At 54.9% G+C, this 23982-nt stretch overlaps 1 protein-coding gene across 8 annotated transcripts in view; it reads left to right on the top strand.

Moving 5' to 3' along the window:
- Positions 1 to 691: 691 nt before the first annotated feature.
- DGKZ (diacylglycerol kinase zeta) overlaps positions 692 to 23982 on the top strand; it is a 48256-nt gene continuing 24965 nt past the window's right edge. For 2 of the 8 annotated variants that reach the window (XM_059849399.1, XM_059849397.1), the window contains exons 1-2: positions 1965 to 2215; positions 23463 to 23571. In XM_059849399.1, coding sequence (XP_059705382.1) covers positions 2025 to 2215; positions 23463 to 23571 — 300 coding nt within the window. In that variant the 5' untranslated portion in view covers positions 1965 to 2024. Of the gene's footprint in view, positions 952 to 1964; positions 2216 to 9486; positions 9586 to 14353; positions 14488 to 14648; positions 22674 to 23462; positions 23572 to 23982 lie in introns of those variants that run through there. The other 6 variants (XM_059849398.1, XM_059849396.1, XM_059849400.1 and 3 more) reach the window with 6 other exon arrangements.

The raw sequence follows: 23982 nt of genomic DNA, 5'->3' as shown, positions 1-23982 counted from the left end.
AAAGCAAGACCATGTGCCCCTTTAGAAATGCCATCTGTGCAGGCTGCTAGGACCAGCTTTGCTTGCTTGCTTTTCTCTGGCCCATAGAAGCTGACCACAGACCCTAATGGTGATCTGAAGCTTTCCTGGAGCCAGAACACACCAAGTAGCATCTGGTTGTGAAGAGCTGGGGTTTTTGGAGATGGGGACAGGCTGGGCGACGAGGAATGTGAGGCTATTTCTCCATTCTTTGGAGGCTGGCCGGGAGCCTCCCACATGCTTCTCCTTTTCACAGGGCCCATTCCTGGTTTACCAAAGCGTTTTTTCAATGAACTCCAGCGCAGATTGAGCAGATGCTGGAGGTTGTTTTCAGGCCTGCCACACAGGGAGGACCTATACACCCAGGAGTTGTGAGTGCTGTGATGCCCTGCAGGGGAAGGATGTGCATGGCCCAGGGCGGGTGGCAGGAGGACAACCCCACTGCTATGGCCTTGGTGTGCATGGTGGTGCTGGGGCAGCTTCGGGAACAGGGGGCTGTCTCAAGTCTGGGGGCATTCAAAGAACCACTCAGCAAAGGAGGTGCGGCTCCTCGGCGTGCAGCCCAGCGTGCCAGGACGTGCTCCGGCTTGCTGAGGGTGCGCACGAGGCTTCACTGGAGACGACCCAGCAGAGGAGGTGGCCAGCGCCGTGGGAAGAAGGCCGTGCAGCCGGCTGCAATGACAGCCGCCCTCACACTTCCAGGAAGTGCAGAGAGAGGAACCAGGTGGAGGGTGCAAACAAAGCCGGGCCCCGGCCGGCGGCGGAGCACTGCCAGGGACCTGCCCTCGGGATGACTCCGGAAAGCGGCTGCTGGGGGAGGAAGAGCGAGAGTGAACCCCGGGCTGGCTGAGCACATCAGCTCATGCTGCGGCAGATGTGGCGGCATCGCTCCTGGGACGTTCCCCAGAGCCCTCCGGGGGACGTAGACATAAGGTACCCACCGAACTGGGCTCTGCTGCCTTCCTCTTATTGCTAGGGGGTTAAGGTGCTGTGGCGAGTGCTGACAGCCCGTGATTTGGGGGCTGGGGGAAAGGCTTCCTGTGCTTGCCCAGCGCCTTGCCCGCAATCCCCTCCTCTTCTCTTAGTGCCTGGGCTTGCGCAGCACAACCTCCCAGCCAGGATGTCAGAGGGCCGCGCGAGCGGTTTTGACGCCAAGCCTGGGAGCACAGCGGGCCAGCCCGGCTTTGCCTGAGCTGTCGGTTTCAGGGAAACTGGCAAGTGTGTCCCCATTCCCACCAGCCCTCCTGGAGACAGCTGGTGTTTGAGTCTGCCAGTGGGACCTGACCCAGGCTGTTAAGGGTCGGCAGGAGCACCGTGCAGTGGGCAGCCAGGCCCCCACAGCCCCGGCTTTCAGCCGGGCTCCACGCCCTCGGCAAGCGGGGAACCTGTCATTGCGGCCGGCACATTTTCCATGCAAAGGAGGGCTGGAAGAGCTGCTCTTTGCCTGGACTGGCAGCCATGGCGAGCGGGCCAGCCTGTGCCCCTGCTGCGGCCCGCTGGGCCAGCGGCGTCGCAGGGCTCAGGGAGAAGTGGGGCAGGCGCTCGCCGGGCTGGGTAAGAGCCTCGGTGCTGGCCTCGGCGACAAGGCCGGCGGCGGCTCCCGGTCCCTGGAGAGGGCGGTGGCGGCGGCGGCAGGACTGTCGGCTCCGTCCCCTCCGTCCGGCGGTGAACAATGGGAGGCGGAGGCAGGGGGAGGCTCCGCTTCTGCCGCCGAACCTCTTCCGAGCGCGGGGCGGCGGCGGGGCTGACACGCGGCTTCCTGAGGCGGCGGCGCCGGGCGCGGGGCCACGGGACGGGCTCCGCCGCCAGCCCCGATCCCCGCGCTCGGCAGGCGGCGCTGGCGGCGCGGCCGCCGGTGCCACCGGTGAGCGGCCGCACTTCCTGCCCGCCTGCCCGTGGCCCCGGTGGGGCGGGAGCCCGAGCCGGCCGCGCCCCCCCGCCCGCCCCCGGTGCCCTCCTCTGGCTCGGAACGGCGGTGGCGGCGGCGCCGAGCCCTGAGCTCGGCCATGCAGGCGGCTCGGCCCCCGCCGTCCGGCGGTTCGCCTTCCGCCGCCTCCTCCGACATAGCCGCCGCCACAGCCGACTCCTCCGGGGCGTCAGGCAGCGCCGAGCCCGAGTGGGGGCCGCCGCCGCCGCCTCCGCTGGGCCGCCGCCACAGCAACAAGCGCTTCACTGGCCTCAAGCTCTTCGGGCGCAGGTGAGCACCGGGCGGGGCGGGCGGCGGGACAGCGGGTCCCGCCGGGCGGGCGAGCTCCGGGTGGTACCTGCGCCGCCGCCCCGGCACCTGGCGGCGGAGCGGGGCCGGAGGGAGCTAGGCTCCCGGGCAAGGACTGGCTGTAGGCGGCTGGAGCATCCGGAACGGAGGCAGCGGAGCGCCGGCTCCCAAAGAGCCGCCAGCAGCCGCCTCACCAGGCCCGGTCGAGGGGTTGACCCTGGGCTGAGCGCAGCCGTAGAGGGATGCGGGACAGAGTGTGAGGATGGAGCGGGGTGAGTTTGCTTTTCCCTCCTTTTAAGCTCTTGGCACGGGTGATGGGAAGTTGGGGAGCATTGCCCTCGCTGCCCATGCTGTCGTCCCCGTGGAATCGGAGCCTCGTCTCTTGGGGATTCGCTTCCACTCACCCAGAACTGCCTGTCTCCATCCCCGCACGCCTGTCCCGTGCTTCGCCTGCGACACTGGCAGTCCTGCCGCGCCGGGGGATGGCTGTGCTCGTCCCGTGCTGCCGGCTGGGATCCCGGCTTCTCATGCGTCTGTCCCAGAGCCAGCTGGGCTCCTTGTGCCTCTCTTACCCTCTCTGTTGGCCTCGTGGGGATTTGGACCGTGTAAGCGAATTACCTCGAAGTACCAGAGCCTGGTACCTCTGCTATCTGGAGGTCTTTGAAAACACTGAATAACTGAGGTCTGAAGGAACCTCTGGAGATTGCCTGGTCCACATTGCTGTCTCAAAGCAGGGTCGAATTTGATCAGGCTACTGATGTTGAGTTTTGAGTGTTGCCAGGGTGTAGAGAACACAAGTTCCAATGACACCCACTCCCATGCTTCAGTTACTCAGGAATTTTTTTCCTCTAATAACAATTAAGTTTCCATTGTTGCAGCCTGTGTCTGGTCTCTTTCAGGTTGTCACCGTGCACGTCTGGGCAGCATCTGACCCAGTCTTCTCTGTACTTTCCCATCAGGTTGCTGGAGACAGTAATAATGCTCCCCCTCAAACTTGTCTGCAGGCCAAACTGCCCCCATCATCTCATACTCTCCTTGTACTTGGTAAGAGTTGATAACTCTTACCCCCAGCCGTGTTTTTTCCCCGTGACAAACTTTCTGCATTTCACGGGTATTTTTGGTAAATGGGAGCAGTTGAAGCAGGATGTAGTGCCACCAGAGTGGTATCACACATGCTGAATGGAGGGAAAAGGCTCCAATTTCAACCTCCACATCCCAGCCAGACCTGGGAGTGGATGGCTTGCAAGGTCACTCCACTCTGCTCTGGTTTCAGAGCGGTCAGCAGTGGCTGCCTTGAGCTCCTGGCAGTCTCTGGCCTGTTCCAAATGCTGTGTGGTGTCTCTCTCTGAGTCCTGGGGCTTCACGCTGCTGTTACTGCAATGTAGATCAGAGTCAAGAGGAAGTTTTCCACATGTGAACAACCTTTGGCAGTGTGGACACATGGGGAGAGGCAAAGTGGAATGGCAGAAGGAGCTGAAGGAGGCCAGTAGGCCCACCAAGACAGCTGGAAATGGCCACAGGGTTGTTTAGTGCATTCTTGCCCTTCTGCTGCTGATGGAGGCACCCAGTTCCCCCTGGCTCAGGGTGAGGAATGCAGCACCCAGAGCTGCGGGGTAGTGAGGAGAGATTCCCAGGGACCTCTGAGACTGAAAGGGCTCCCACACACACCAGAGGGAGGTAAACTCGATGGGAAGTCATGCAGGATAACTGGCTGCACGCCACTGAATTCATGCCCACCTGAGCGTTTGAGCAGAAGATGGCATGAAGTTTCTTCTCCTCCTCTGAGGGAATTACGAGGGAAGGCTGTGCTACACTTCCTTTTGTCAATAAGTACAGCCAGCCCCTACCCACCAAATGCTTTCCAATAGTCATCAGTGAGGAAATTTGTACCCACTTCTATTCTGAGCTTTACACAGAGCCATATGTGGCTGGGAAAGGAAGCTTAGGTAATAGGGAGGAATTTGCTCACTGGCACGAGTGGATCTCTGGAGAGCCTTGGCTTCAAGGAGAGATGTCTCCTGAGGTGAACACCCTGTACTGGACTCTGCCTGTAGCAATGCTGGGAGGCATGGCCAAGGGAGGCAGGGGTCTGCAAAATGGCAAGAGAGCCTGTCCTGTCTCCAGGGCAGGTGAGCCCTCAGGGGGTTTGAAGCAACAGAAAGGTGAGCCCCCAAGCACTGGCCTCCCATGGTATGATACATTAGTCCCATGTTTTGCAAGCAGGCTTATTTCTGTACCTTGTAATTGCCTTACAGGAGGGTGGAGTAATTGGCTCTAGAGCCAACAGAGACAAGTGCACAATACATGCATCCGGCTGTGGATGGGTAATTCTTTTAATTGGGCTGATAAAGAGATTGGGGCTGATCAGATAAGAGGTGGTTAGGATTAAATTGCCTTTCTAGGTGCCCTGTTTCTTGTGTTATGAGTGAACTGCAGTTTATCCTTTCCAGGCAGGAATTGGGGAAGGAATGTAAGTTCTGGGGACAATGCCTATTTCTTGCTCGTCCCTGTGCCAGTGAAGTGGGATGCCGGTGAAATCGATCTCCCCTGTGGGCTTCAGGGCTTCTGTAACAAAACCTACTTCAAAGGAAGTATGTGTAATGGCTGGTGCGATAGCATAAGCAGGGGCTGTAGCCACCAGTGGGGCAGCTGGCAGATGGTAGTCCAGCAGAGCATGAGACCAAGTTTTTGGCTGTGACCCTTTGGCAGGTCTTGTGCTGGAGCCTGCAGGTGAGCCTGGGGGTGCCTGCCACTGCCCCAGGAGAGGTTTGTGGGTGGCACTGCCTGTGGGTAAACGGCACTCAAGAAACTGAGCCGAGCACCCGCCTACATCTTTCTGGGACGTCACTTGTCACTGTCTTTCTTGCAGCTTGAGGCTTACACCTATGTGAAAGCTGAGAATGATGTACCACTGGGACAGCAGCCCAGCCTTCCCCATCCCTGCTGTGGGGAGGGTGCCCTCAAAGCTGCAGGCCCTTGCGCCCACTTTCCCCGGTGCAGGTGCAGTAGAGAGGCTGTGCAGTGGGGTAAGCCCCAGGTGCCCTGGGGGAAGACCAGATGGCAGTGAGGAGCCTGAAGTTTGTGCTCTGCAGGCTGGCAGGCTGAGAGCAGTGTTTCCCTTGGGACAAGCTTTTTCACAAAGCACCTTGCTGCCAGCTAGCTGTTGAGCAATCATCTTCCTACTTCTCCTCCATGCATACAGATTTTGTATGCCTCAAGCTCTGAAACCCTCCAGCCTCTGCTCCCCGTTCTGCTCAGAGGTGATGGGTGGGTAGCTTTGGCTGGGCCTGGGCCAATGTCACCTGTGGGAATCCCCAGCTGTCCCCTGCAGTGACACTTGGGCTTGTTTGCAGGGCAGATGGGATGTGCCGAGAGAGTTGTTTCCGCTGCTGAGTTTGCTCTGTGATCTCTGCTCAGGGACTTTTTTTTCTCAACGGGGGAAAAATAAAGCACGGAGCATGCTGAGCAGCCATACCTGTTGGCAGCCAATGCAGCCTCACAGTAGAGCCAGGCTGGGACAGCTGCCAGCTCACAGTGGGGCTGTGAGATAGGGACAGATCGGCATGGGGGGTCTGACTGCTTCTAGAGGCTCAGGTCCTCCGTGGTGTGGACCCTTCCTGCCACTTGCCTTGTATCTACAGTCCCAAGCACCCACTGGCAGCTCCCCAAGATCATAGCAGGGACTGCTACAGTGACATGTGCCTGTTCAGAGGTGTCAAGACCTTTAATTATAGCATCATCAGGTTTAGGTTGGAAGGGACTTTAAAGATCATCCAGTTCCAAACCCCCCACCATGGGCAGGGACACCTTCCACTAATCTTCTTAGGAGTTGGAGCATCCTTTCCAGGAAACACTAATCTCCTCAAGGGGCTGAAAGGAGGGAGGATGAAGGACTGCTTCCCTCCTTTGAACAAAAACAATAGGAAGAGAGTCCAGCCTTGGGAGTGGAGATGGGTCTTCGCAGGGATACAGTGTTGAGAGGGGAGAGGCAGAGCTGTGGGTGGTATGAGCAGGAGGAGTCGAGAGCTCTTTGATTGCGTGAAATCTCTTGGGGACTAAGGAGGTGCTGGTAAAGGGAGGCCAGCCCTCTGCAATGAGGACGATGTTCTCACGAAGGGCAACCTGAGCTCTGGCAGGTGGTGGGAGACACAGTGTAGGATTTCCTTCACTCATCATCATGCAGTGCCTGGGGAGCAGACAATCTCCCCAGAGACTTGGCAAAGCCTCTGATTTTAACTTGCAGGTCTGCTCTTAGTGGAGCTCTGTTTTCTTTTCCCCAGCTGACTCCATGAGCTGAAGCTCCTGAGTTGTCTCTTAGCCATGCATTCGCTTGCTTACTGGCCCTTTTAAACCAGTGCTGACATTGAGATGCTGAGTTCAAGAGCAGAGCAAGGGCTACAGGCTACGGCTCCTTGACCCTTGGGCTCACAAACAGTCTGGTTTTGGAAGAGATGAGATACTGGCAGGAGGTGAATGGCTTCTCCTGGAGACTTTTGGAGGTAGAGACTCTGGTGCAGATCTGGCTTGGTAACACAGGCTAGACGTGGAAATAGGGGAAACCTGTCCTGCTGGTTCTTGAGCTGGCACCAGGCTCTGAGGATAATAAGTGGCTCTGTCTTTGCAATCCTGAGTTCAAGAGCTTTCTCTATGCCAGCTCTCCAGTAATACAAAGTATACTCTGTGCTTCTGTTGCAACCTGCAGATCCAGCAGCAGCTGCAGTCTGTGTTTGGGACCTGGGAGGCTTTCTTCTTCTCCCCATCAGGATGCCAGGTGGAGGGTGAAGCTCTGCCAAGGCAAGCAGTGAGGCTGCACTGGCCAGGCTGGAGTCCAGCAGGGATGGAGTCCTGTTCACACCACATGTATGTGTTAGACCCAATGCTGTTCTCCTGCCTGCAGTTTAGGGGTTGATGCCTTAGGGTGCTAATTCTGTACTTAACTGTGAGCCCTGCCCCCAGGGGAAGCTCTTCCTCTTTGCATCAGGATGAGGAGCTGAGAGGATCTCTTCCCACTCCATGCTGTCCCAGACAGTCGGAGTTAGTGGGCCTCCTGTCTCAGCCCTGGCTGCCAGGCAGGTTGTGCTGTCTGGGTTAGGCTGTCAGCTCCAGTTTTTACCTGTGACCATTGCTCCTATGCCTGGAAATAGCCTGGTTGAGCTTTGCCCAGCTGATGGCTGTCAGCCATTCCCAGTGGTTCAGGGAACCACTGGGGATATGAGCTAAGCATGCCTCATCTCAGAGAAGCCCTGCCCAGCTCTGAGAATTGGAGACCTGTCACTGGGGGTACTGCAGGATGCTGCCCAAGCCATGCGTGCAGGGTGGCAGGTACATGGCACTGGTGGGAAAGCCCCACTCTGAGAGCAGAAGGAGGTCTGGCTGGAGGTAGTCCCATCCTTTGGCTGCTGCCCTGTCCTCTATGTGCCCCGTGTTGGTGGGAGATTCCTTTGGTGGGTCTCATGGGCTGTTGCTGGCTCCCTGACATTATTGCAGGGTGCCAGCTTGTGGCAGGCTCTAGTCTCAGCCACATGCAGGGACACCCAGCCAGGGTGTAAAAATCCCACCCAGCACCAATAGGCAAGAGCTTAGTGTTTGCCTTTTTCCCAGCTCCATTCACCCTGTCTTTCTTTCCCTGCTTCCCAGCATCATCTCATCTCTTTGTGGGGCTGGAGCAGTCCTAGCTCCAGCACATGCTATGGCTTTGAAGAAAGTCATGTGTTCCAGCTGGCTGGCCCAGGAGGTCAGGGCAACTAACACAGAGCCTTCTTGCAGAAGGTTTTCCCCTCGTTTTGGTGCAGCTTGGCTTCCACAGGAGACGTGTGTTCCAAACAGCCTGTCCCTTGCTTGCCATTGTCAGCCCAGGTGTGGATCCAGAGCCGGAGAGCAGGGGGACTCCTTGCTGCCTGCTCACCACTGGCTGTGGAGGGCCTCACTTCCACTCTAGGGCAGGACTCCCCAACGGGATGAGGATAATCACGGGGTAGAAGTACATAAGATGGCTTGTAGCCTCCTCCTGAGCTCCCAGCCTCTGGCTGTGGCCTGTAGCCATCCAAGAGAGGGAGCAGGGGGCAATGCAGATGGCCATGTGCTATCCCCTCCATGTGAAAGTTCCAGCTTGGTCTGATTATCTGTACATCGTCCAGCCTTGCTACCCTAGCTCTGGCCAGGAGCCTTACAGATCCAGGGCTAAGCCTCTTACTGCCCAAGCCTGAGGTCACCACAGAAGAGGACATCGCATGGGGCACTCTGGCAGCTAGCACATGACAGCTGCCACTGCTGAAGTGTGGCAGGAGGTGGGGTGGGTGTTCTCTGCAGACATTTTGCTCTGATGTGAGCTTGGCAGTTGGCAGGATTATGAAGCTACAGGGCTGCTGTCCTGTGAGAGCTGCCAGGATGCATGGAAGGAGGTATCCTGCTCCTGGCAGGGTTGTAGGTCGGCATGGGGCCGGGAGATTCTCCAGCAGAAGCTGAGGATTCCCCACCTGAGCTCAAACAACATTACCTGCCCCCAAGTTTTCTTGTTGTTTCAATGAGTGAGGAAGCAGATGTGGTGGAGGTGAGTGTCAGAGGCATCCCAAGAATGACACTTCCCATCTGCACCGGGTATCCAAGAGCTTTGCTACCCAGCCCCTGACTGGTGGTAGTCAGGGCTCCTAAGGGTTGGTGGTGCTCATGCACAAGGGCCAGAGAGTTGGGAAGAGGTGAACTGCTCTGCCCTGCCCAAACAATGCTTCTCTGTGCAAGGCATGGAGAGTGCCTTCATGATTTATTTGAAATTCAAATGCATGCATGGACCCAGCAGTCAAGGTGAAAGAAGGCAGCCAGGAACCAGGCCAGCACAGGGAAGGATGAAGGGAAGCAGGGCTCTCTTTCTGTGCCAGCCTGGCGCTGGTCCCTGAGTTGTGTGCTCTCTTGCAGCTGGCTGGGTTGGGCTGGAGGTGGGCAGTTGGCTGCATCTGAACTGGGCTGGGTTAGTATCCCGGACGCAGGAGCGTGGTGCTTCATGTTTGCTGACTGGCTCTTTAGGGAAAAACGGTGTTACTGACTCCAGCTTAATGGGCGTGTTGCCTGCACTGGCCTCCGTGGCTGACAGCATGGGTGGTGGCACAGGTGCCATTGGAGCCCCTGGGATCTGTAAGTGCCAAGGCAAGGGGAAAGCATGTGATGAAGAGACGGCACTGGGGCGGGGGAGGGTAGTGCTGTGTGCTGAGCAGCCAGGCATGTTCATGGCTTGCTGACCACTCTCTTTGTGTCCCTAGACTCCACCTGCCCCACAAAGGTGTCTTCCCTTGTCTCCAGGGCAGCCAGCCCAGCCGATGGGGATCCAGGAGGATAAAGCACCGGCCAGTGGTGTATAAGTATGTGGTATTTTTATTGGCTTGCACAGGCTGTGCAGTCCCAGCAGCTGCTGCAACATTTCTTTTGAAAAGCTCTCCTCCCTCCCACCCACATCTCACCCCACTTCACCCTCTTGTGTCTGTACTAACCAAGGCCACTGAAAGCTGGGCCTTATGCCTGTGTCACTAACTTTGTTCTAGAGGGCAGTTTGCTACTGGACTTTGATCGACTAAAATGGCAGCTTCTGTTTTGCTGGAGTTTGGATTGAAGGTCAGTTGAGCTCTTCCTCCTTTATGTCCTAGCCAGTGTGGGCATGAGCACCTAGACCTAGTGCATGCTGAATGCTTGGAAGACCTAAGGTGACAGCACTGAGGGTGGTTTAGCTAAATGACTAAATTAAATAAATAATAAAATTTAGCTGAAACAGTCTGAAGTTCAGTAAGGCTATGACTGCCAGAAATGGTGGAAAAACAGGGCCTGGGAGACAATCACCATTGCTGGGATGTAGTTGTTGTGTGGGAGCCAGTTCCTAGGCTAGCCATTACCTCACTCACAAGTGCTCCTGAGGAGATGTGGAGGTAAGGACAAGTCCCAGATTCCATTCCTGGGCTCTCTATGCCTTGGTCTTTGTAGAGCAGCACATGAGCCTGGTCAGGATTTGGCTGCACATGTGTGAGTGCCACAGTGGAAGACCCTTACTGCTCTTCCTGGCTTCTGCTGCAGTTTCTCTGCATGGCATCCTGGGCTTTACTGAGTTTGCCACTCAGTCTCTTCTTTGTCTGATGTTGTAGACACAAAAATCTTGTCCCAGGACTGCTTGGGAGTCCTGTGGTTGGAGGTGTTGGGAGCAAGAGGGGTGTGGCCAGTTAGTGCTCTTCAGAGGGGAGGCGAATGGGTTTTGGAGAGGTCCAAACAGCTGTGGGTTGAACACCAGAGGGCACGGTCGCTCTTCGGAGCTCTGGTGCTCTGCTGTGCAACTCCAGCCCTTTCCCTGCAGCTGACTTCAGCTGGGTGTTGTGACACGTCCCTTCTGGAGGGTTGCTGGCCTTGACTCATCGCTCCTGGTTTTGCTTTCCTCCCTTCTGCAAGAAAGGAATTGGCAAAACATCTGATAGAGCTTTTTTATGCTGCTGTGGCTGAAGTGGCTGGTGAGCTTGATGGTTTAAACTGGTCAGCTGCTGCTGTGGGCTGGCTGATGCTCAGAGGCAAGCCTCCAGCCAAGGCAGCTGTCAGCCAACTCCCCACTGCACAGGCTTGTGTGTCCTGGTACCACAAGAGCTTCATAATGGCAGCCACCCAACTTCTGCGCCTGGAGTCTGGGTCACTCCTCCCACACAGCAAGTCTCTGGAGCACCCAGTGTCTCTGTGGGCATGAGAGGAGGAGCCAAGAAACTCGGGAAGCAGAGCAAGGCAGCCCTGGTTTCTGCTAAAGTGCTAGTCCATTCCAGAAGGGGGGGACAGTGGTCTGCTCCCTGCATGGGCATTGCTTCTTCTCCTCTCAGAAGGATGATGGGAGAAAAAAGCCCATCAGTGATTCTGGCAGATGTGGGGATGTTAAGATGAAAGAAGAAAAGGAAGCACATAAGACCAGATATGCTGAGGGCATTTAGAACAAAAAGGGTGGAGGAGAAAAATCGCAAACTTTTCCTCCTGCCCTCCCATTTGTTGCAGTGGGACAAGCTGACATTCAGCAAAGCCAAGAAATAATAGATTTAACTTTGTTTAAATGACTTCGTTTAATTTTGATGTGAGGTGCAGGAGAAAAATACTCAGTCACTTGCTGCCATGAGGTGAAAAACTGAAACCAAAGGTTAGACATGATATCACTAACAGAGTCACAGTTAACAAATGCCACTTGTGTGGCACGTCAGCATGTGCTTTGCTTAGTCACAGGGTCATGATGAAGGCTTGGGAGGTGTCTTTCCTGTCTCAGGCTTTGTGGTGTAGAGAGATCACTAGGGACTGGGTTTCTCAGGGATGCTGAGCAGTTCTCCCCTTTGCAGACAACTGCAGGGGCTGCCACTTGTGATGTGGTTTCATGTGTGTGGGACCAGGATCTCCTCACATGGAAAGTCTTGCTCAGGGCTGCGTAGGCCTGGGGAGACTCTGGGCCTGGAGCAGTGGTTTCTGCTTGAGTACAGCAGACTGAAACCTGTGACAGCAGCATTGGGAGCTGCTGGTCTCCATCACAACCCATTCTCCTGTCTGCATGTTAACAGGCTGAGGGCTTACTAAGTCGCGGGATGCAATAATCCATGGTTTTCCGGGGCCTTATGAGAGTCCAAATCCGGCTAGCTCAGACTCTAGCCCACACAGACTTGCATAGACAAAAGTAAGAGACTAGTAGCGCTCTTCTCCACATGGGAACCAGTACCTGTTTATTACAAGATACTTCTAGGTAGACCACCCGGGTAGAAAAGAGACTGTGTAACTCACACAGGAGTTTTTATACCCAAGGGGATGGGGGCGGGGGAGAGAGGACCGCGGCCAATGGGATGCCATTGGGGAGGGGCGAGGGGAGAGGTACCCATGGGACAGACCACCAGGTGTGTATAACAAGGGGGAGTGTGTGAGGGAGAGACCATGTGATAGGGGAGGGGAAAAAGCCATCCACGTGACCTAACACACTCAGTAAAATTTCCCATCACCTGGTGCAAAACAACAACTAAATAAACTATTTAGTGCAATACAACAGCAGGAGTAGGAGAAGAATGGCAGCAAGGTTTGCATGACTGAATTTGAGGAGAGGGCCCTTAGGCTTCCTGCTCCTGCTGCCTCCAGGGACTTGGAGAATTAATGCCCTGGTCTCTTGGTGGTCAGATTGTCTTGGAAGGGATTTTGGGACCACCTGGAATCCACTGTGGTCACCCTTCTATGGTGTTTCCATTGGAAAAAATGGCTGTTTCCATTTGTCAGTCTAGGTCCTGCCAGCTGAGGAGGGAGATAGGATTGTGGGGATTGTGAGGAGCAGCAGGTGGTATCAGCAGGAGTCTCTGCTATGCATAGACCACAGGGGACAGGAAGAGCAGAGTGGGCATAGGGCAGTTGGAGACAAGCTGGAAGTTTAAACTCTCCCTGGAAGTGTTCAAGACCAGGCTGGATGGGACTCTGAGCAACCTGGTCTAGTGGAAGGTGTTCCTGACTATGATAGTGGGGTTGCAACAAGATGCCCTTTAAAGTCTCTTGCAATCCAAATCATTCTGTGATTCTGTGCTAAGCCTCATTGGCCGGAGGTGGGGCTGCCAAGGAACTGCACATATCTCTTATCAGGCTACTTTGCTCTGAATGATTGACTAGTTGCAGCACATTTTTAATTTTCTCTTTGATAAAACATCCTGCCAGTCCCAGTAAGTGAGTCTTAACAATGATGGACTGGGGCCTATTCCTAGAGGCCCTTCTGCACCTGGCAGCATAGCTGTCCTGAGGTTGTGACGGTGCTGGGACCTGCTTGACCGTTAGTGGCAGCTGGCTCTTTCCTGGCAGTGGGAAGGGAATTCTGAAGGATGTGTAGATACCCTGTGTAGGGAAGGAGGCAGAACTTTCCATCCTTCACCAGCTGGCAGTTTTGAGATCGGAGAGGGCTGACCGAGGTTAACACCTCCTGCCTGCCCTGGGTATCTCCAGCTCCCTTTCCTCTCTGGTGTTGTTAGAAAAGGGCTGAATGAAATCCTCAGCAGCTTTGGCAATGGACGGGTTCGCTCATGTGTCCTCCCCACCCCTCTCTCCCACTGCTTCACAAAGGTCTCTTGCTCTTTCTGCCATGATGGAGATGACAGCAATGGTGGTAGCTCAGCCTTTGGGCCTGGCTACCCTCTATGAACAGCTTTCAAGACACCCGTCGGGGAAGGCAGCTGGTTGTCTTTGGCACACTGGCTGCAGCCTCTGTGACATTTTGTTATGATTGTGTTACTGTAGTCCCGCTCCAGGCCCCAAGGAGCACTGGGCACGGTCCAAACACACACACACATTCCTACTCACAGAGGAGAAGAGCTGTCTAATTTTAGCCATGACATGTAGGCAAGGGGAAGGGGCAGGCAGGAGGGGGCAGGGTGTGAGAGGACAAGATCTCAGCTGCAGCCACCCGCACTGACTCACTCACTATGGCCTGTGTGTGACGGCCTGTGCGTGGCTATCGGCTCTCATCACCCGGGTAAATGACCGAAATAACAATAGCTGGTGACGGTAGAGTGAGCTGGCCTTTGGTGTGACCTTCCCTTCGTCTTTGCAAACACCAAAGAGGAGATGGGTTTTGTGGCCCCAAAAGGGAGATGGGTTGTGTTTGTCTGGGAGCAGGTCCCTAGAGGCAGCTGTGGAACCCGGATAGTGGTGAAGCATGACGGGGAAGTCCCCAGCCTGGCTATGAGAGGTCCCATAGAGGGTTTTCACGATGAGGGAAGACACAAAGCTCCTGAGACATCTGTGGAGCCTGACTGGATCAAAGACTAACTCAGAAGCAAGTTACCTCCTGTGCATGAAGACAGGTTCTCTGTGGCTGACGGCTTGACTCTCATCAGCCATGCAAACCCCTTTATCCAAGTTCCAAGGAGGCAGGAGAGAATCGCCACTTTGGCACTTCAGCATGTTCTCCCTGTGTCCTCTTGCTGCCGCTGCCAGGGAAGCTGCGCCGTCCCGGAGCTGCAGTTGGAGCGTTTGGAGAGCAACTGGTGCCGTGGGGACCCCTCTCTTTCCGGGCCCGCTGTGGTGCATGCGCCTGTGGCTGGGGGAGAGCCAGCCTCGGGGCTGCTCGGAGAGGAAGTGCAGTTAGCTATTTTAACTAGAGCAGCAGCGTGGGGAGGAGCGGAGGGAGAAGCCAAGCACTCTCTCCAAACTAGGACTTAGTAGGGGAGGGCTGGCCCGCTGCTGCGGCACGGCCACTGCCGCCCACTCGGCACCTGCAGGACCCCTGCACCGCTCCGGATCAGGTCACGAGGGCTTTTTCCCACTATCTCCCCTTTCCTTGTCCTGCACGTCCCTCTCCCTCACGCTTGCTGCTTTTGTTTGTGCTGGGTGGGGGATGGGAGGGGGCCTGGGGGGAGAGACAGCCCTTAGTTTTGTAGGTGTTGCATTTGGTTCCAGACCACTGTGAAGGGCAGGGGGAGCAGACCCCGGAGTCATCCCCGAGACCCTCAACTTTGCTTCTGTCCAGCACTGTTTGCTGCCAGAGCCTGGAGCAAAGCCGATCCACAGCAGTCTCCAGGGCTCAGGCGAGGGGTCTGCAAAACACAGCTGCCGTGGCACTCAGTGGTGCTTGGCTGCTGTTTCTGTGGGGTTGCCCTGCCAGTGGTGTATTTCCAGCCACCTGTTCTGCTCCTTTCGTCCTGCCAGTCCATGTGGTATGGGGGTGGCAGCTGGAAATCTGCAGGTAGCAGAGGACAGAGAGCTAGCCTGTGCCTTGCCAGGACCCTCAGTCCTCAGTCGCTTTGCTTTGGAATAGTTTAGGAAAGCAGGACAGATTGTGGACTCCTGGTATATCCTCTGGTGCTGGTGGCACTGTGATTCCCTGCTTATGCCAGGAGCAAGGGAATGCCCTTCCTGATCCCTGCTGTGGGCTGGAGGGAGGCATGTGAGTCCCATTTTTCTGGTCAGTGATCAATGCATGTTGTGGAGTGCCTGAGGTTTTCTTGACTTTGCTTTGGAAGGTGCAGAGACTTACTAGCCTTGGGAATCACTGCCTGTGTTCTCTATCTGCTACACTCCAGCTTTGTTGTTACGCAAGGTTCATCGCCTCCTCCCTGGGCAGACACTGTGTATTGCCCTGCCTGGGGCAGCACTGTGGCCAGTAGTAATTTCTGTGCCAGGATTTTGTCCTTGTGTGCTGGGGAAAAACTCTGGGGCTGCTCTGGGAGTTTAGATCCAACAGCTGGGCTGTGGGACTGGCCACCCTTCAAATAGTGCATCCCTCCTTGTGAGGAACAGAGCTGTGTGTACTGAACAAGGGGACCACCACTGGGTGTGATAATAGAAATCTGCAAAAGAAACCATGGTCTGAGTACCTAAACCACCGGGACACCCTGGCTGAGGCCCCTGCTGCCTGGCTTCATGTGCGTCACTCTGGAAAGGAAGCTCAGAGAGAGAGAGAAGAAACTCTCCAACTCCTTCCCAGCCTGCATCACTAGTCCTGCTGATGGGACCAAAATAGAAACGTGTGGCCAGCCTCTCCCTCAGCCCCAGCACCATGGGTGACGTCCATGAGTCCAGGGCTCACTCTCTGCGTTTCAGCCCTGGTTAATTCATGGCTCAAGGCTGTCAGTCTTGCTGTTCAGCTCCTCTACCAAATGCAGCAACAGATTGTTTACATCAGTGCTGTCAGGTTTCTTGATTGCCAGGAGGCAGATTATTTACTGTACTGGCATATAAACTTCATAACATTATGATGGTGGAAAGTTGTCAAGGGATATAAATGCCCAGAGTCAGCCCAGGAGGCTCCAAGGAGATGGTTTTGGTTTAAATTAAGATAAAACACTGTCTTCCATGGATTTTGGGAAGGAAATCACATTGTTGTAATGGGAACATTACTCTGAATGTTAGGGCTGGCAAACTCTTCACTTTATGAAGTCTCTGTTGAGGAGCTGAGCTGCTCTGGCCAGATGTGCCTTAAAACAGATTTCACGTTTGCCCTGAGAAGGTGGTGAAAAAGGAGATGGCACCATGGCATCATGCAGAGCTTGGGGTGAGGTGGGATGGAGCTGCTATGAGAAGGGTGCTGGGAAAATGCTATGAACTCTATAAAAAGTCTCAGTCCCTTCTGCTCCCAGCCGGTGTTCTTCTCAGAAAACCAAGTGTGAGCATTTTCTTGTGGAGGGCCAGGCATGAAGGTGGGATGGCTTTTGCCTTGCTTTGTTTGAAGCATGGCTAGGCAGTGTCCTTCCGCCTGGGTCTGCCACTTGGAGAAGCCTACCACGACAAACTGTCAAACTGTGGTGTTTCATTTCTTTGCCTTTCTACAATTGTCCCACAAGGCAGCTGCCTGTCCTTGGTGTTGCACCTTATCACCCTGACTTGCTCATTTGAAGAAAGCGTTTTAGAAGTTCTATCTCCTCACCCTGGTGTTCCCTGCTCCTGACTGGCTGTGAGTTATGCTCTTGCTTCGCCAGGTACAAGATGGATACAAAGACTCTACACTGATATAGCTGCCTGTCCCTTGTGAAGAAGTGCTGTCCTGGGACCTCCGGGTTGGCCACCCAGAGTGCCCAGTGACACTGATAGTCTTCTGAGCAAGTTTGCAAACATGATTAGATACTGTTGGGATGCCTTGCTCTCATGCCCATGCCCAGTAGCCCTGACGGGGACCTCTATGCATCACGTGCAGGGACCTCAGGGACCACAGGGCTGGGAGGATGTCCTTTGCAGCTGCATGCATCTGACCACCAGCTGGTTTCTAAGCACTTGCCTTGCTTTCTTACTAGCAGAGAGGTCTGAATTATTCTTGATCAGGCCCAGGACTCACTGAAAGATGTGTTGCTCTCTGAGTACCCTGCTAGGATCAGAAATTGGCTTCTGCAGCCTGGAGGAGCAACCTTGCAGTTGCAGCAGTAATCCCCTCCTCTGCAGGGTGACAGTGCAACTGAGGATGTCCTTGTCCTTCTTCTGGGAATACCATGCTCCTGCAGCTCAGAAGCCTGGAAGTGGCCCATATAGGTGGTGGCACTTGTTGCAGTAGGTCAAATGTATGAATTCTAAAATAGATGAGCATAGCTCATAGCTCACCTCTCATGGTGCTTTGAAAGGCTCATGGCTTGGATGGAGCCTCCCCGTCCCTGTGCTGGGTGGAGCCCCATCTCCTTGCTTATACCAGACCCAGTGTGGGGAAGCTTCTGACTCAGTTTTATTTGTGTGATGGTAGGAGAGATGACAGCTGGAATGGAAATTCTGAGTAGGAAAAAAGTGCACAGTATGGGAACTTGCTGGTTACTGCACAGCTCACTGCAACCAAAGCTTGAGGGCTGCACCACATCTTAACAAGCATTTTCCTTTCCCCATCTGGCACAGGGGCACCTTCCTCAGCAGACCTCATCTGTGCAGGTTGCTCTTGTAAGGTCAGAGAAGCCTGGCTGGGGAGCCCCAGGGAGAGGAGAGGTCGGTGATGATGTGTGGGAAGCAGGATGGGAGAGAGGGTACAGGATCTCAGCAGGGGTGGTGTAAGGACAGTAGCATACATGGGAAGGTTGAATATCAGAGCACTGAAAGGGCATTATGGGCTGTGCAAGCTTGTGATGGAAACAGAGGCTGAAGGCAACCAGTGGTGTGCCAGCGGGGTGGGAATGAGCAGCAGCTCTCCGGATGGGCTCCTGGGTCCCTCAGTTCCTCCAGTGCCCAGGCAGGGAGGCGGCAGGGGAAAAGCCCAGGAGATCTTGCTGTCGTACAGGAGTGCCTATTAATAACACACTTTCCTTGTGGCTGATCTGTATGAGTCAAGTGTCTTTGCCAGGAGAAGACAGCTTGTAAACTGAAGTGGGCTCCTGCTCAGACTCTGCCAGCTCTAGTGCCACAGCAGCTCCCCAGCACCCACAGCTAGCCAGGATGCAGGAATCCAGCCAGCTGCCATCAGGACAGGTGCTCGTCATGGAACGAGGCGAAGCTCTCAGACTTGTTTCCCTGGTAGTCCCGTGGTTGGAAAAAATGCTTTCCAGTTGACTAATTGGAGGTTTGCTGAAAGGTCAGGAGGAGCTGATGGTATTATTATGTCCAGACTTCTCTGTGGCTTAAGGCTTGTGCTTTTAGTATCAGCAATGTCCTGCAGTAGGGTCCTCTAGCCTCCTTTGGTGCCAGGAGAGGGGTGCCAGATTTGTCACTGTATGAAGGTAACCTGAGATCTCTCTTGCTTCTGGGCACTGTCAGGAATAGACCAGGCTGCTGGAGGGACAAAGGGAATAATAATGCAGAGGAAGGGCCAAGAGGGTGTATGGTACAGGATCCCTCTGCCTATCACAGAGAGCCGGTTAAGTATGGTACATGGGAGTTTGCTCTAGGCTAGTGAAGCAAAGCAGAATAGTGGATATCTGGAATATCCAGATTCTCTTTGTGATGTGGGCAAAGATTATGTCATGAGGGACACTGCATGTTAAGCCCTAAGGGTCAGCCTGTCTGGTTTTGGAACCACTATCACCAAATGAGGGATAGCTGCTGGATATCTGGAGAGATGTCTCCATAACAGCTGATTCACAAGCTCTATGTCCACTGCAGTTATAAGACACAAGTTTTTCCTCTTCGATTCCTGCTGTGCTTTCCAAGGATGTTTAGATCTTGATGGGCCATGTTACTGCTTCAGCAGCATCTCTGCACTGAGGCCAGGCAGGGTGTGTAGGATGCTTTGAGGAGCCTGGTAGTAAAAAACACCCCACCTTTCAAGAGCTCTGCAGATCATGAGCAGACCAGAGCTGCTGTCTCCTTCCTTATTCACAGAAGGAGATTGAAATGACAGTGTGTATCTGCTCGTGAGTTGATATACCAGTACATGCAGCAGTACTTCCTTACTCTGCACCCTGCAAATGCCAGGCTGCCTCGATCCAGCCTCCTTACCTAACTGAGCCGAGTAATGTGCTCTATAGAGCAACCACAGGTGCTGGCTCCTCTCCATCTTTTCTCAGTGACAAACAATGGAGATGCCAGAAGTGTGCTGGTGTTAGGCCTGGGGCTTCCGAGGCTTAGCTCTTTTCGGGCCCCTCTCTGTCTATTGCATGGTTCCCCAGCTGCTCTGCACGCAGCTCTGCTAATGCATATCAACCATGGGCAGCCCCAGCAGTTTGTCCATCTGTTCCACCAGCAGCAGCTCTCACACCTGCAATACACCATTTGGAGCTCAGGTTGGAAGTGAGATGCAAGAGGTGGGGATCTGTACACCTAGCATATCTGAGCTGCCACATGCTGCTGTCATGGGCTGTCAGCTGTCAGTCTTGTAATAACCTTTCACCACTGGTGGTCAGAGCTTGATTCCGCGTGCCATTTACAGACAGCCCTGAAGATAAAAAGGTCCGCAGTCAGCTAGTGCTCAAACATAAATGTCAAACCAAGGTTGTTGTAGCAGATTTCCTCACGAGACTGGTGCAAAAAGGAAGGAAGCTGTGTTAAGAGATCTTCCTGCCCACAGCAGCAACACGGTAAGCAGCGGAGCAGCTTTGTGCTGGTGGAATATCTGGGGTGGGAGGGAACAGCCATTCAGCTCATTTGAGGTGCCTTTGATCAGTACCACGAGCTAAAGCTGGCCAAAAAGGGTCTGTTGCAATGTGCCAAATCCTGTGTTCTTGCTTGTGTTTTTTAATATGTTTTATTTGTTCAGACAGTTTTTAATACCTGTTGGTGATGATGCTCATTGGCAGCCGTCTGAACATGATCCAGCATGTGCCAAGTGGCCACGAAGGCCAACAGTATCCTGGCCTGTGTCAGTAAGTGTGGCCAGCAGGACTGGAAAGTGACTGTTTCTCTGTACTCAGCACTGGTGAAGCCACACCTCGAGTGCTGTGTCCAGTTTTGGGCCCTTCTCCTGTCACTGAGGTGGTGGAGCACATCCAGAGGACAGTACAGCTGGTGAAGGGTCTATGGGACAAGTCTTAGGAGGAATGGCTGAGGAAGCTGGAGGGTCATGGGAGACCAACAGGCTGGAAGCAGAGTCATCAGCAAAATGGTGATGCCCTCTGCAAAGCTGCATGGGCCATGGGTGGATTGAACCTTCTGGTGACCAAGTACCTGCCTGCATTGCTTGCAGTGGTAGGACTTGAGAAATACTTCTGAGGAGGTGATGCTTTGGCTTTGCTTTCAGTTCAGCCAGGCTTTAGCTGCCCTGATGCTGCTCTCTGGAGGCCATTGCCTTCCTTCCTTCCTGCCTCCTTCCCTCCTTTCCTCACTCGTCCCTACTTCCCCTACATTACTGAGTATAGGCATGGTGATAAGCCTATAGAAACTGAAGAGCTGGCCTTCCTTGTCTGCAAGGGTGGAGGAGACCAAACCAAGCCTTGTCTTTTCCAGAATACAAACTCACCTTTGTACTCATCTATTAAAAAGAGGTACATCCCAATGGGCTGCTTGTGCTACAAGCACTATCAAAAACTCCATGTCCCATCTTACATGCATTTCCCAAATAAACAGGGAAGAAGTTTCTGATAAATTCACCTGTTTGTGTGGGCCTTGGCTCACTGGAAGTTTGGGCCAGAGTGATCTCCTGAAGGTTCTCTGATATTACTGATCCATAAGAATGTAAAAGAGCATGGGAAGAGAGGAAGATAGAAGAAGGGGAGGAGATGTCAGTCTGCGTGGTGAGCAGCATGCCCATGCTCTTGCATGGTGGGTAGAGGAGATGCCTTGCACAGCATGGAAATCTTTGAGAGTAGTGGTGGTGGTGGTGGTGGTGGCTTGTGTGTGCTTGTAGGCTGCCATGATCAAGTCTCCTGCCTTAGGAGCAATTGAAGAGAAGAAATTTGCTTCTACCAAACTATGGGTTTTGGCGGGTTTTTTTAAAGTTGGCCTTGAATAAATACTCTAGCAGCTGAAGAGAGGTGGCAGCTGGAGGGTGGGAAATGAAGCACTGTCTCTGGAGGAGGGGAGCACTGGAGCTAGCCAGATTCAGCTCCTTCCACTCAGGCCTTTGTGTGCTGAGCCACTGAAAGTCTTGCAGCACCTTCCACCAGTGGCTTTCAACAGACCGTTGCAATGTCCAGGCAGCCTGTCAAGCTTTGAGAGCTGGGCAGGGAAAGCATGAGCTTTCCATAAAGCTCTTTCTCCTGTAAGAGGGAAATTTTGCTTAGGACAGATGGAATGATCTTCCTAACTCTCCTCTCCAGCCTCTCCTGCCCCAGCCCCTCCCAACTTCCAGCTCTCCCAGACCTCTTCTACCAAATTTTTACTGCCCTGGTTTTACTGGCCTGATCAGTTTTCTTCTGTAGGACTCATAAGGGCTTAATTTCAATTTGCTACAAATTTGGTGGGACTGATACCTAGCTAGAGTGGTTCCTGTGTGGAAACCAGATGGGTCAGCATCAGGAGAGTGGTAGGGGTGATGGAGGTGCCGGGGCTGATTGGCACCTCGGGGTGCACAGGGGTTCTGCTTAATGGAGTGCAGGGAATGCAGAGGGTCCTGGCTAGGCGGTGACACCTGCCCTGCCTTGCAGCCCTCTAGGCTGAGCTGTGAGACTCATGGAGCAGTAAAGCTGTGGGGAGCAACACTACCACAAGGCTCAGGTGGCATTGCCATGTCTCCCACTCCCTGCTTCAGCCCTCTATCCCTTGCTTCCCACTGTCCCCTTGCCCTGACAGCCACAGCGTGGCCTGGGACTCACAGGGGAGCCTACTTAATCCCTGGTCTCTGTGTTAACAGCCACCATCCGGATGCAATGGAAACCTTTTTTAGGCGGCACTTTGGGCGGAAGGGGCTGCGGCGCACCAGCGTGGTGGCTGTGCCCACAGGCAAGGCCAGGCGTCGCTCCCAGGTGGGGTTGCCCTCCGCCTCGCTGGCCCAGTGCCGCCGCGGCTCAGGCACCCCAGCGCCATCCCTCTCCTGCCTGGGCCTGGTCCGGCGTCCCGGCACGCGTCGCCGCTCCAGCACCACACCGCCCTGCCTCAGCCCCAGGTTTGCCGTGCAGATGAAGCGCGGAGGCCAGGCACAAGCTATTGATGCCCAGCTGCTGGGTCCCACTGTCCTCCTGGCCAGCCTCGTCCCCACGGGAGAGGAGGGGGACAGAGCTCGCTGCACTGACAGCACCACATCTGAGTCTCCAGAGGACGGTGGTGCAGCAGCAGGAGCTGAGCAGGGCCAGCACGGGCATAGTGCTGAGGAGACATGGCTGGCCATGCTGCCCCAGCTGCGGCCGCTCCAGGCAGGCCTGCTGTCGCGGGGCTCCCGCTGCCTGCGGCGCGCCTCCTCCCACCGCCTGCCCACCGAGGCCCTGCACGGCCGGGCTGCCTACGGCCTGCCGGGCCGCTACCGCCGCCTCAGCCAGCGCCGGCGCTCCAGCGATGCCCCTCAGCCTGGGCTGCTCCCCTCCGGCCACCCACGGCTGGTGGCCCGGCACTGTGCAGGAGTGGCTGGAACCAAGTGCCCCTCTGCCACCCTTGTCAAGGATTTGGGACCGGAGCCCACCTGCCACACCACCCCGGACGGCTGGAGTCCCCGGCTGCTGTATGTATGGTGGCAGCGCCTTGGGGAGGGGAGAGGGGGAGTGCAGACCCAGGTTTGGCGGGGAAGGAGGGAAGAGACTCAGCACCGTTGGCCCTGGCTGTCGTTGGTGTCTTGCCGTGCTGCTGGCTTACCATAAGCATCTTCCACTCGGGCCAGTGATGCCACTGATGCTCTTGGTGCAGTTCGTGGGGCTTGTGGGTGTCCTCTCCTGCCAGGCGGGGACCAGAGGAATGTGGTAGGCCTGGTTACTGGCTGGAGATGCACACTTTCTCCTCTTGGCTGGAATTCCTGCTCCTTTCCTCCGCCCTAGCACATCTGGGAGAAGCTTACTAGCCCCAAACAAACAGCTGCTTTTATTCTGGCCAGTTGTACTGGTCCCTGTAAACAGCCCAGGCTCTGAGGTGCCTGAGAGATGCAGGGAGACTGTTGGACAGGTCCTCTAGATTGTCCCTGCAAAGGCAGTCCCACCACTGCAGCTCTGTGGACACACCCAGGGTGTTTTACAGTGGAGCTCTTATCACTGAGGGCATTAACCCAGCAGGCCCCGGCTGTGCCTTTTGTTAGGTACAGGCTGTCTGGCTGAGCTGTCAGCAACGTGGCCAGTACGTCTTCATCCCGCAGGACTATCTCACAGAAAAAGGTACTTCTCAGCCACCTGGGATGGAAATTCACCTCATTTCCAGCCACTTGGTCCTGAGGAGGCTTTTCTGCTCCTGCCTCATGTTGCATCTTAGAAGCAGGTTGTGCTTTGCATATATATTTAATAGCCAGCCCTCCTTTGTCTTCCAGGAAAGCTATTGCCAAATCAAGTCTCCAACACATGGTAGCCCAGCCAAACCCGGCACTAGCCTTGAGGAGTGACTCAGAGAGGCAGATATGCAGCACTGTGGATTGGAGCGTAAGTTGTACTGTGTTTTGCTGGGCATTGCATGGAATGGTCTCTTGGCCAAGAAGCAGCAGGCTCTTCCCTGGGTTGAGGCTTCCCAGGTGACTGATTTTGACACATTTATGGCCTCTCCCATTGCCACCAGCTGGTGCCAGCATCTGTGCTCCTGGCAGCACTACTTGATGCTGCAAGAGAGAGGCTGTGGAGGCACAGGTGGTTCCTGGAGGGATGGCATAACTACTCTACTCCCAGCTTTTCTGCTTCTGACAGCCAAGATCTGTTGGCTGGGGCCAAGCAACAGGAGTAAGCCCCTGCTCCTTAACAGGCAATGTCCCACAGGTTTTAAGCTGCACGTTCAGATTGTAGAATAGAAGCTGATTCAGGAGTGTCCCCTGCACTGAGTTTGCCCTGATGCCTCCTCTC

This window comes from Haemorhous mexicanus, chromosome 6 (genome assembly GCF_027477595.1).
Source record: "Haemorhous mexicanus isolate bHaeMex1 chromosome 6, bHaeMex1.pri, whole genome shotgun sequence".
NCBI classification, from domain to species: domain Eukaryota; kingdom Metazoa; phylum Chordata; class Aves; order Passeriformes; family Fringillidae; genus Haemorhous; species Haemorhous mexicanus.
The sequence above is the reverse complement of the archived record's forward strand: the minus strand, read 5'-3'. Positions and strand labels throughout refer to the sequence as shown.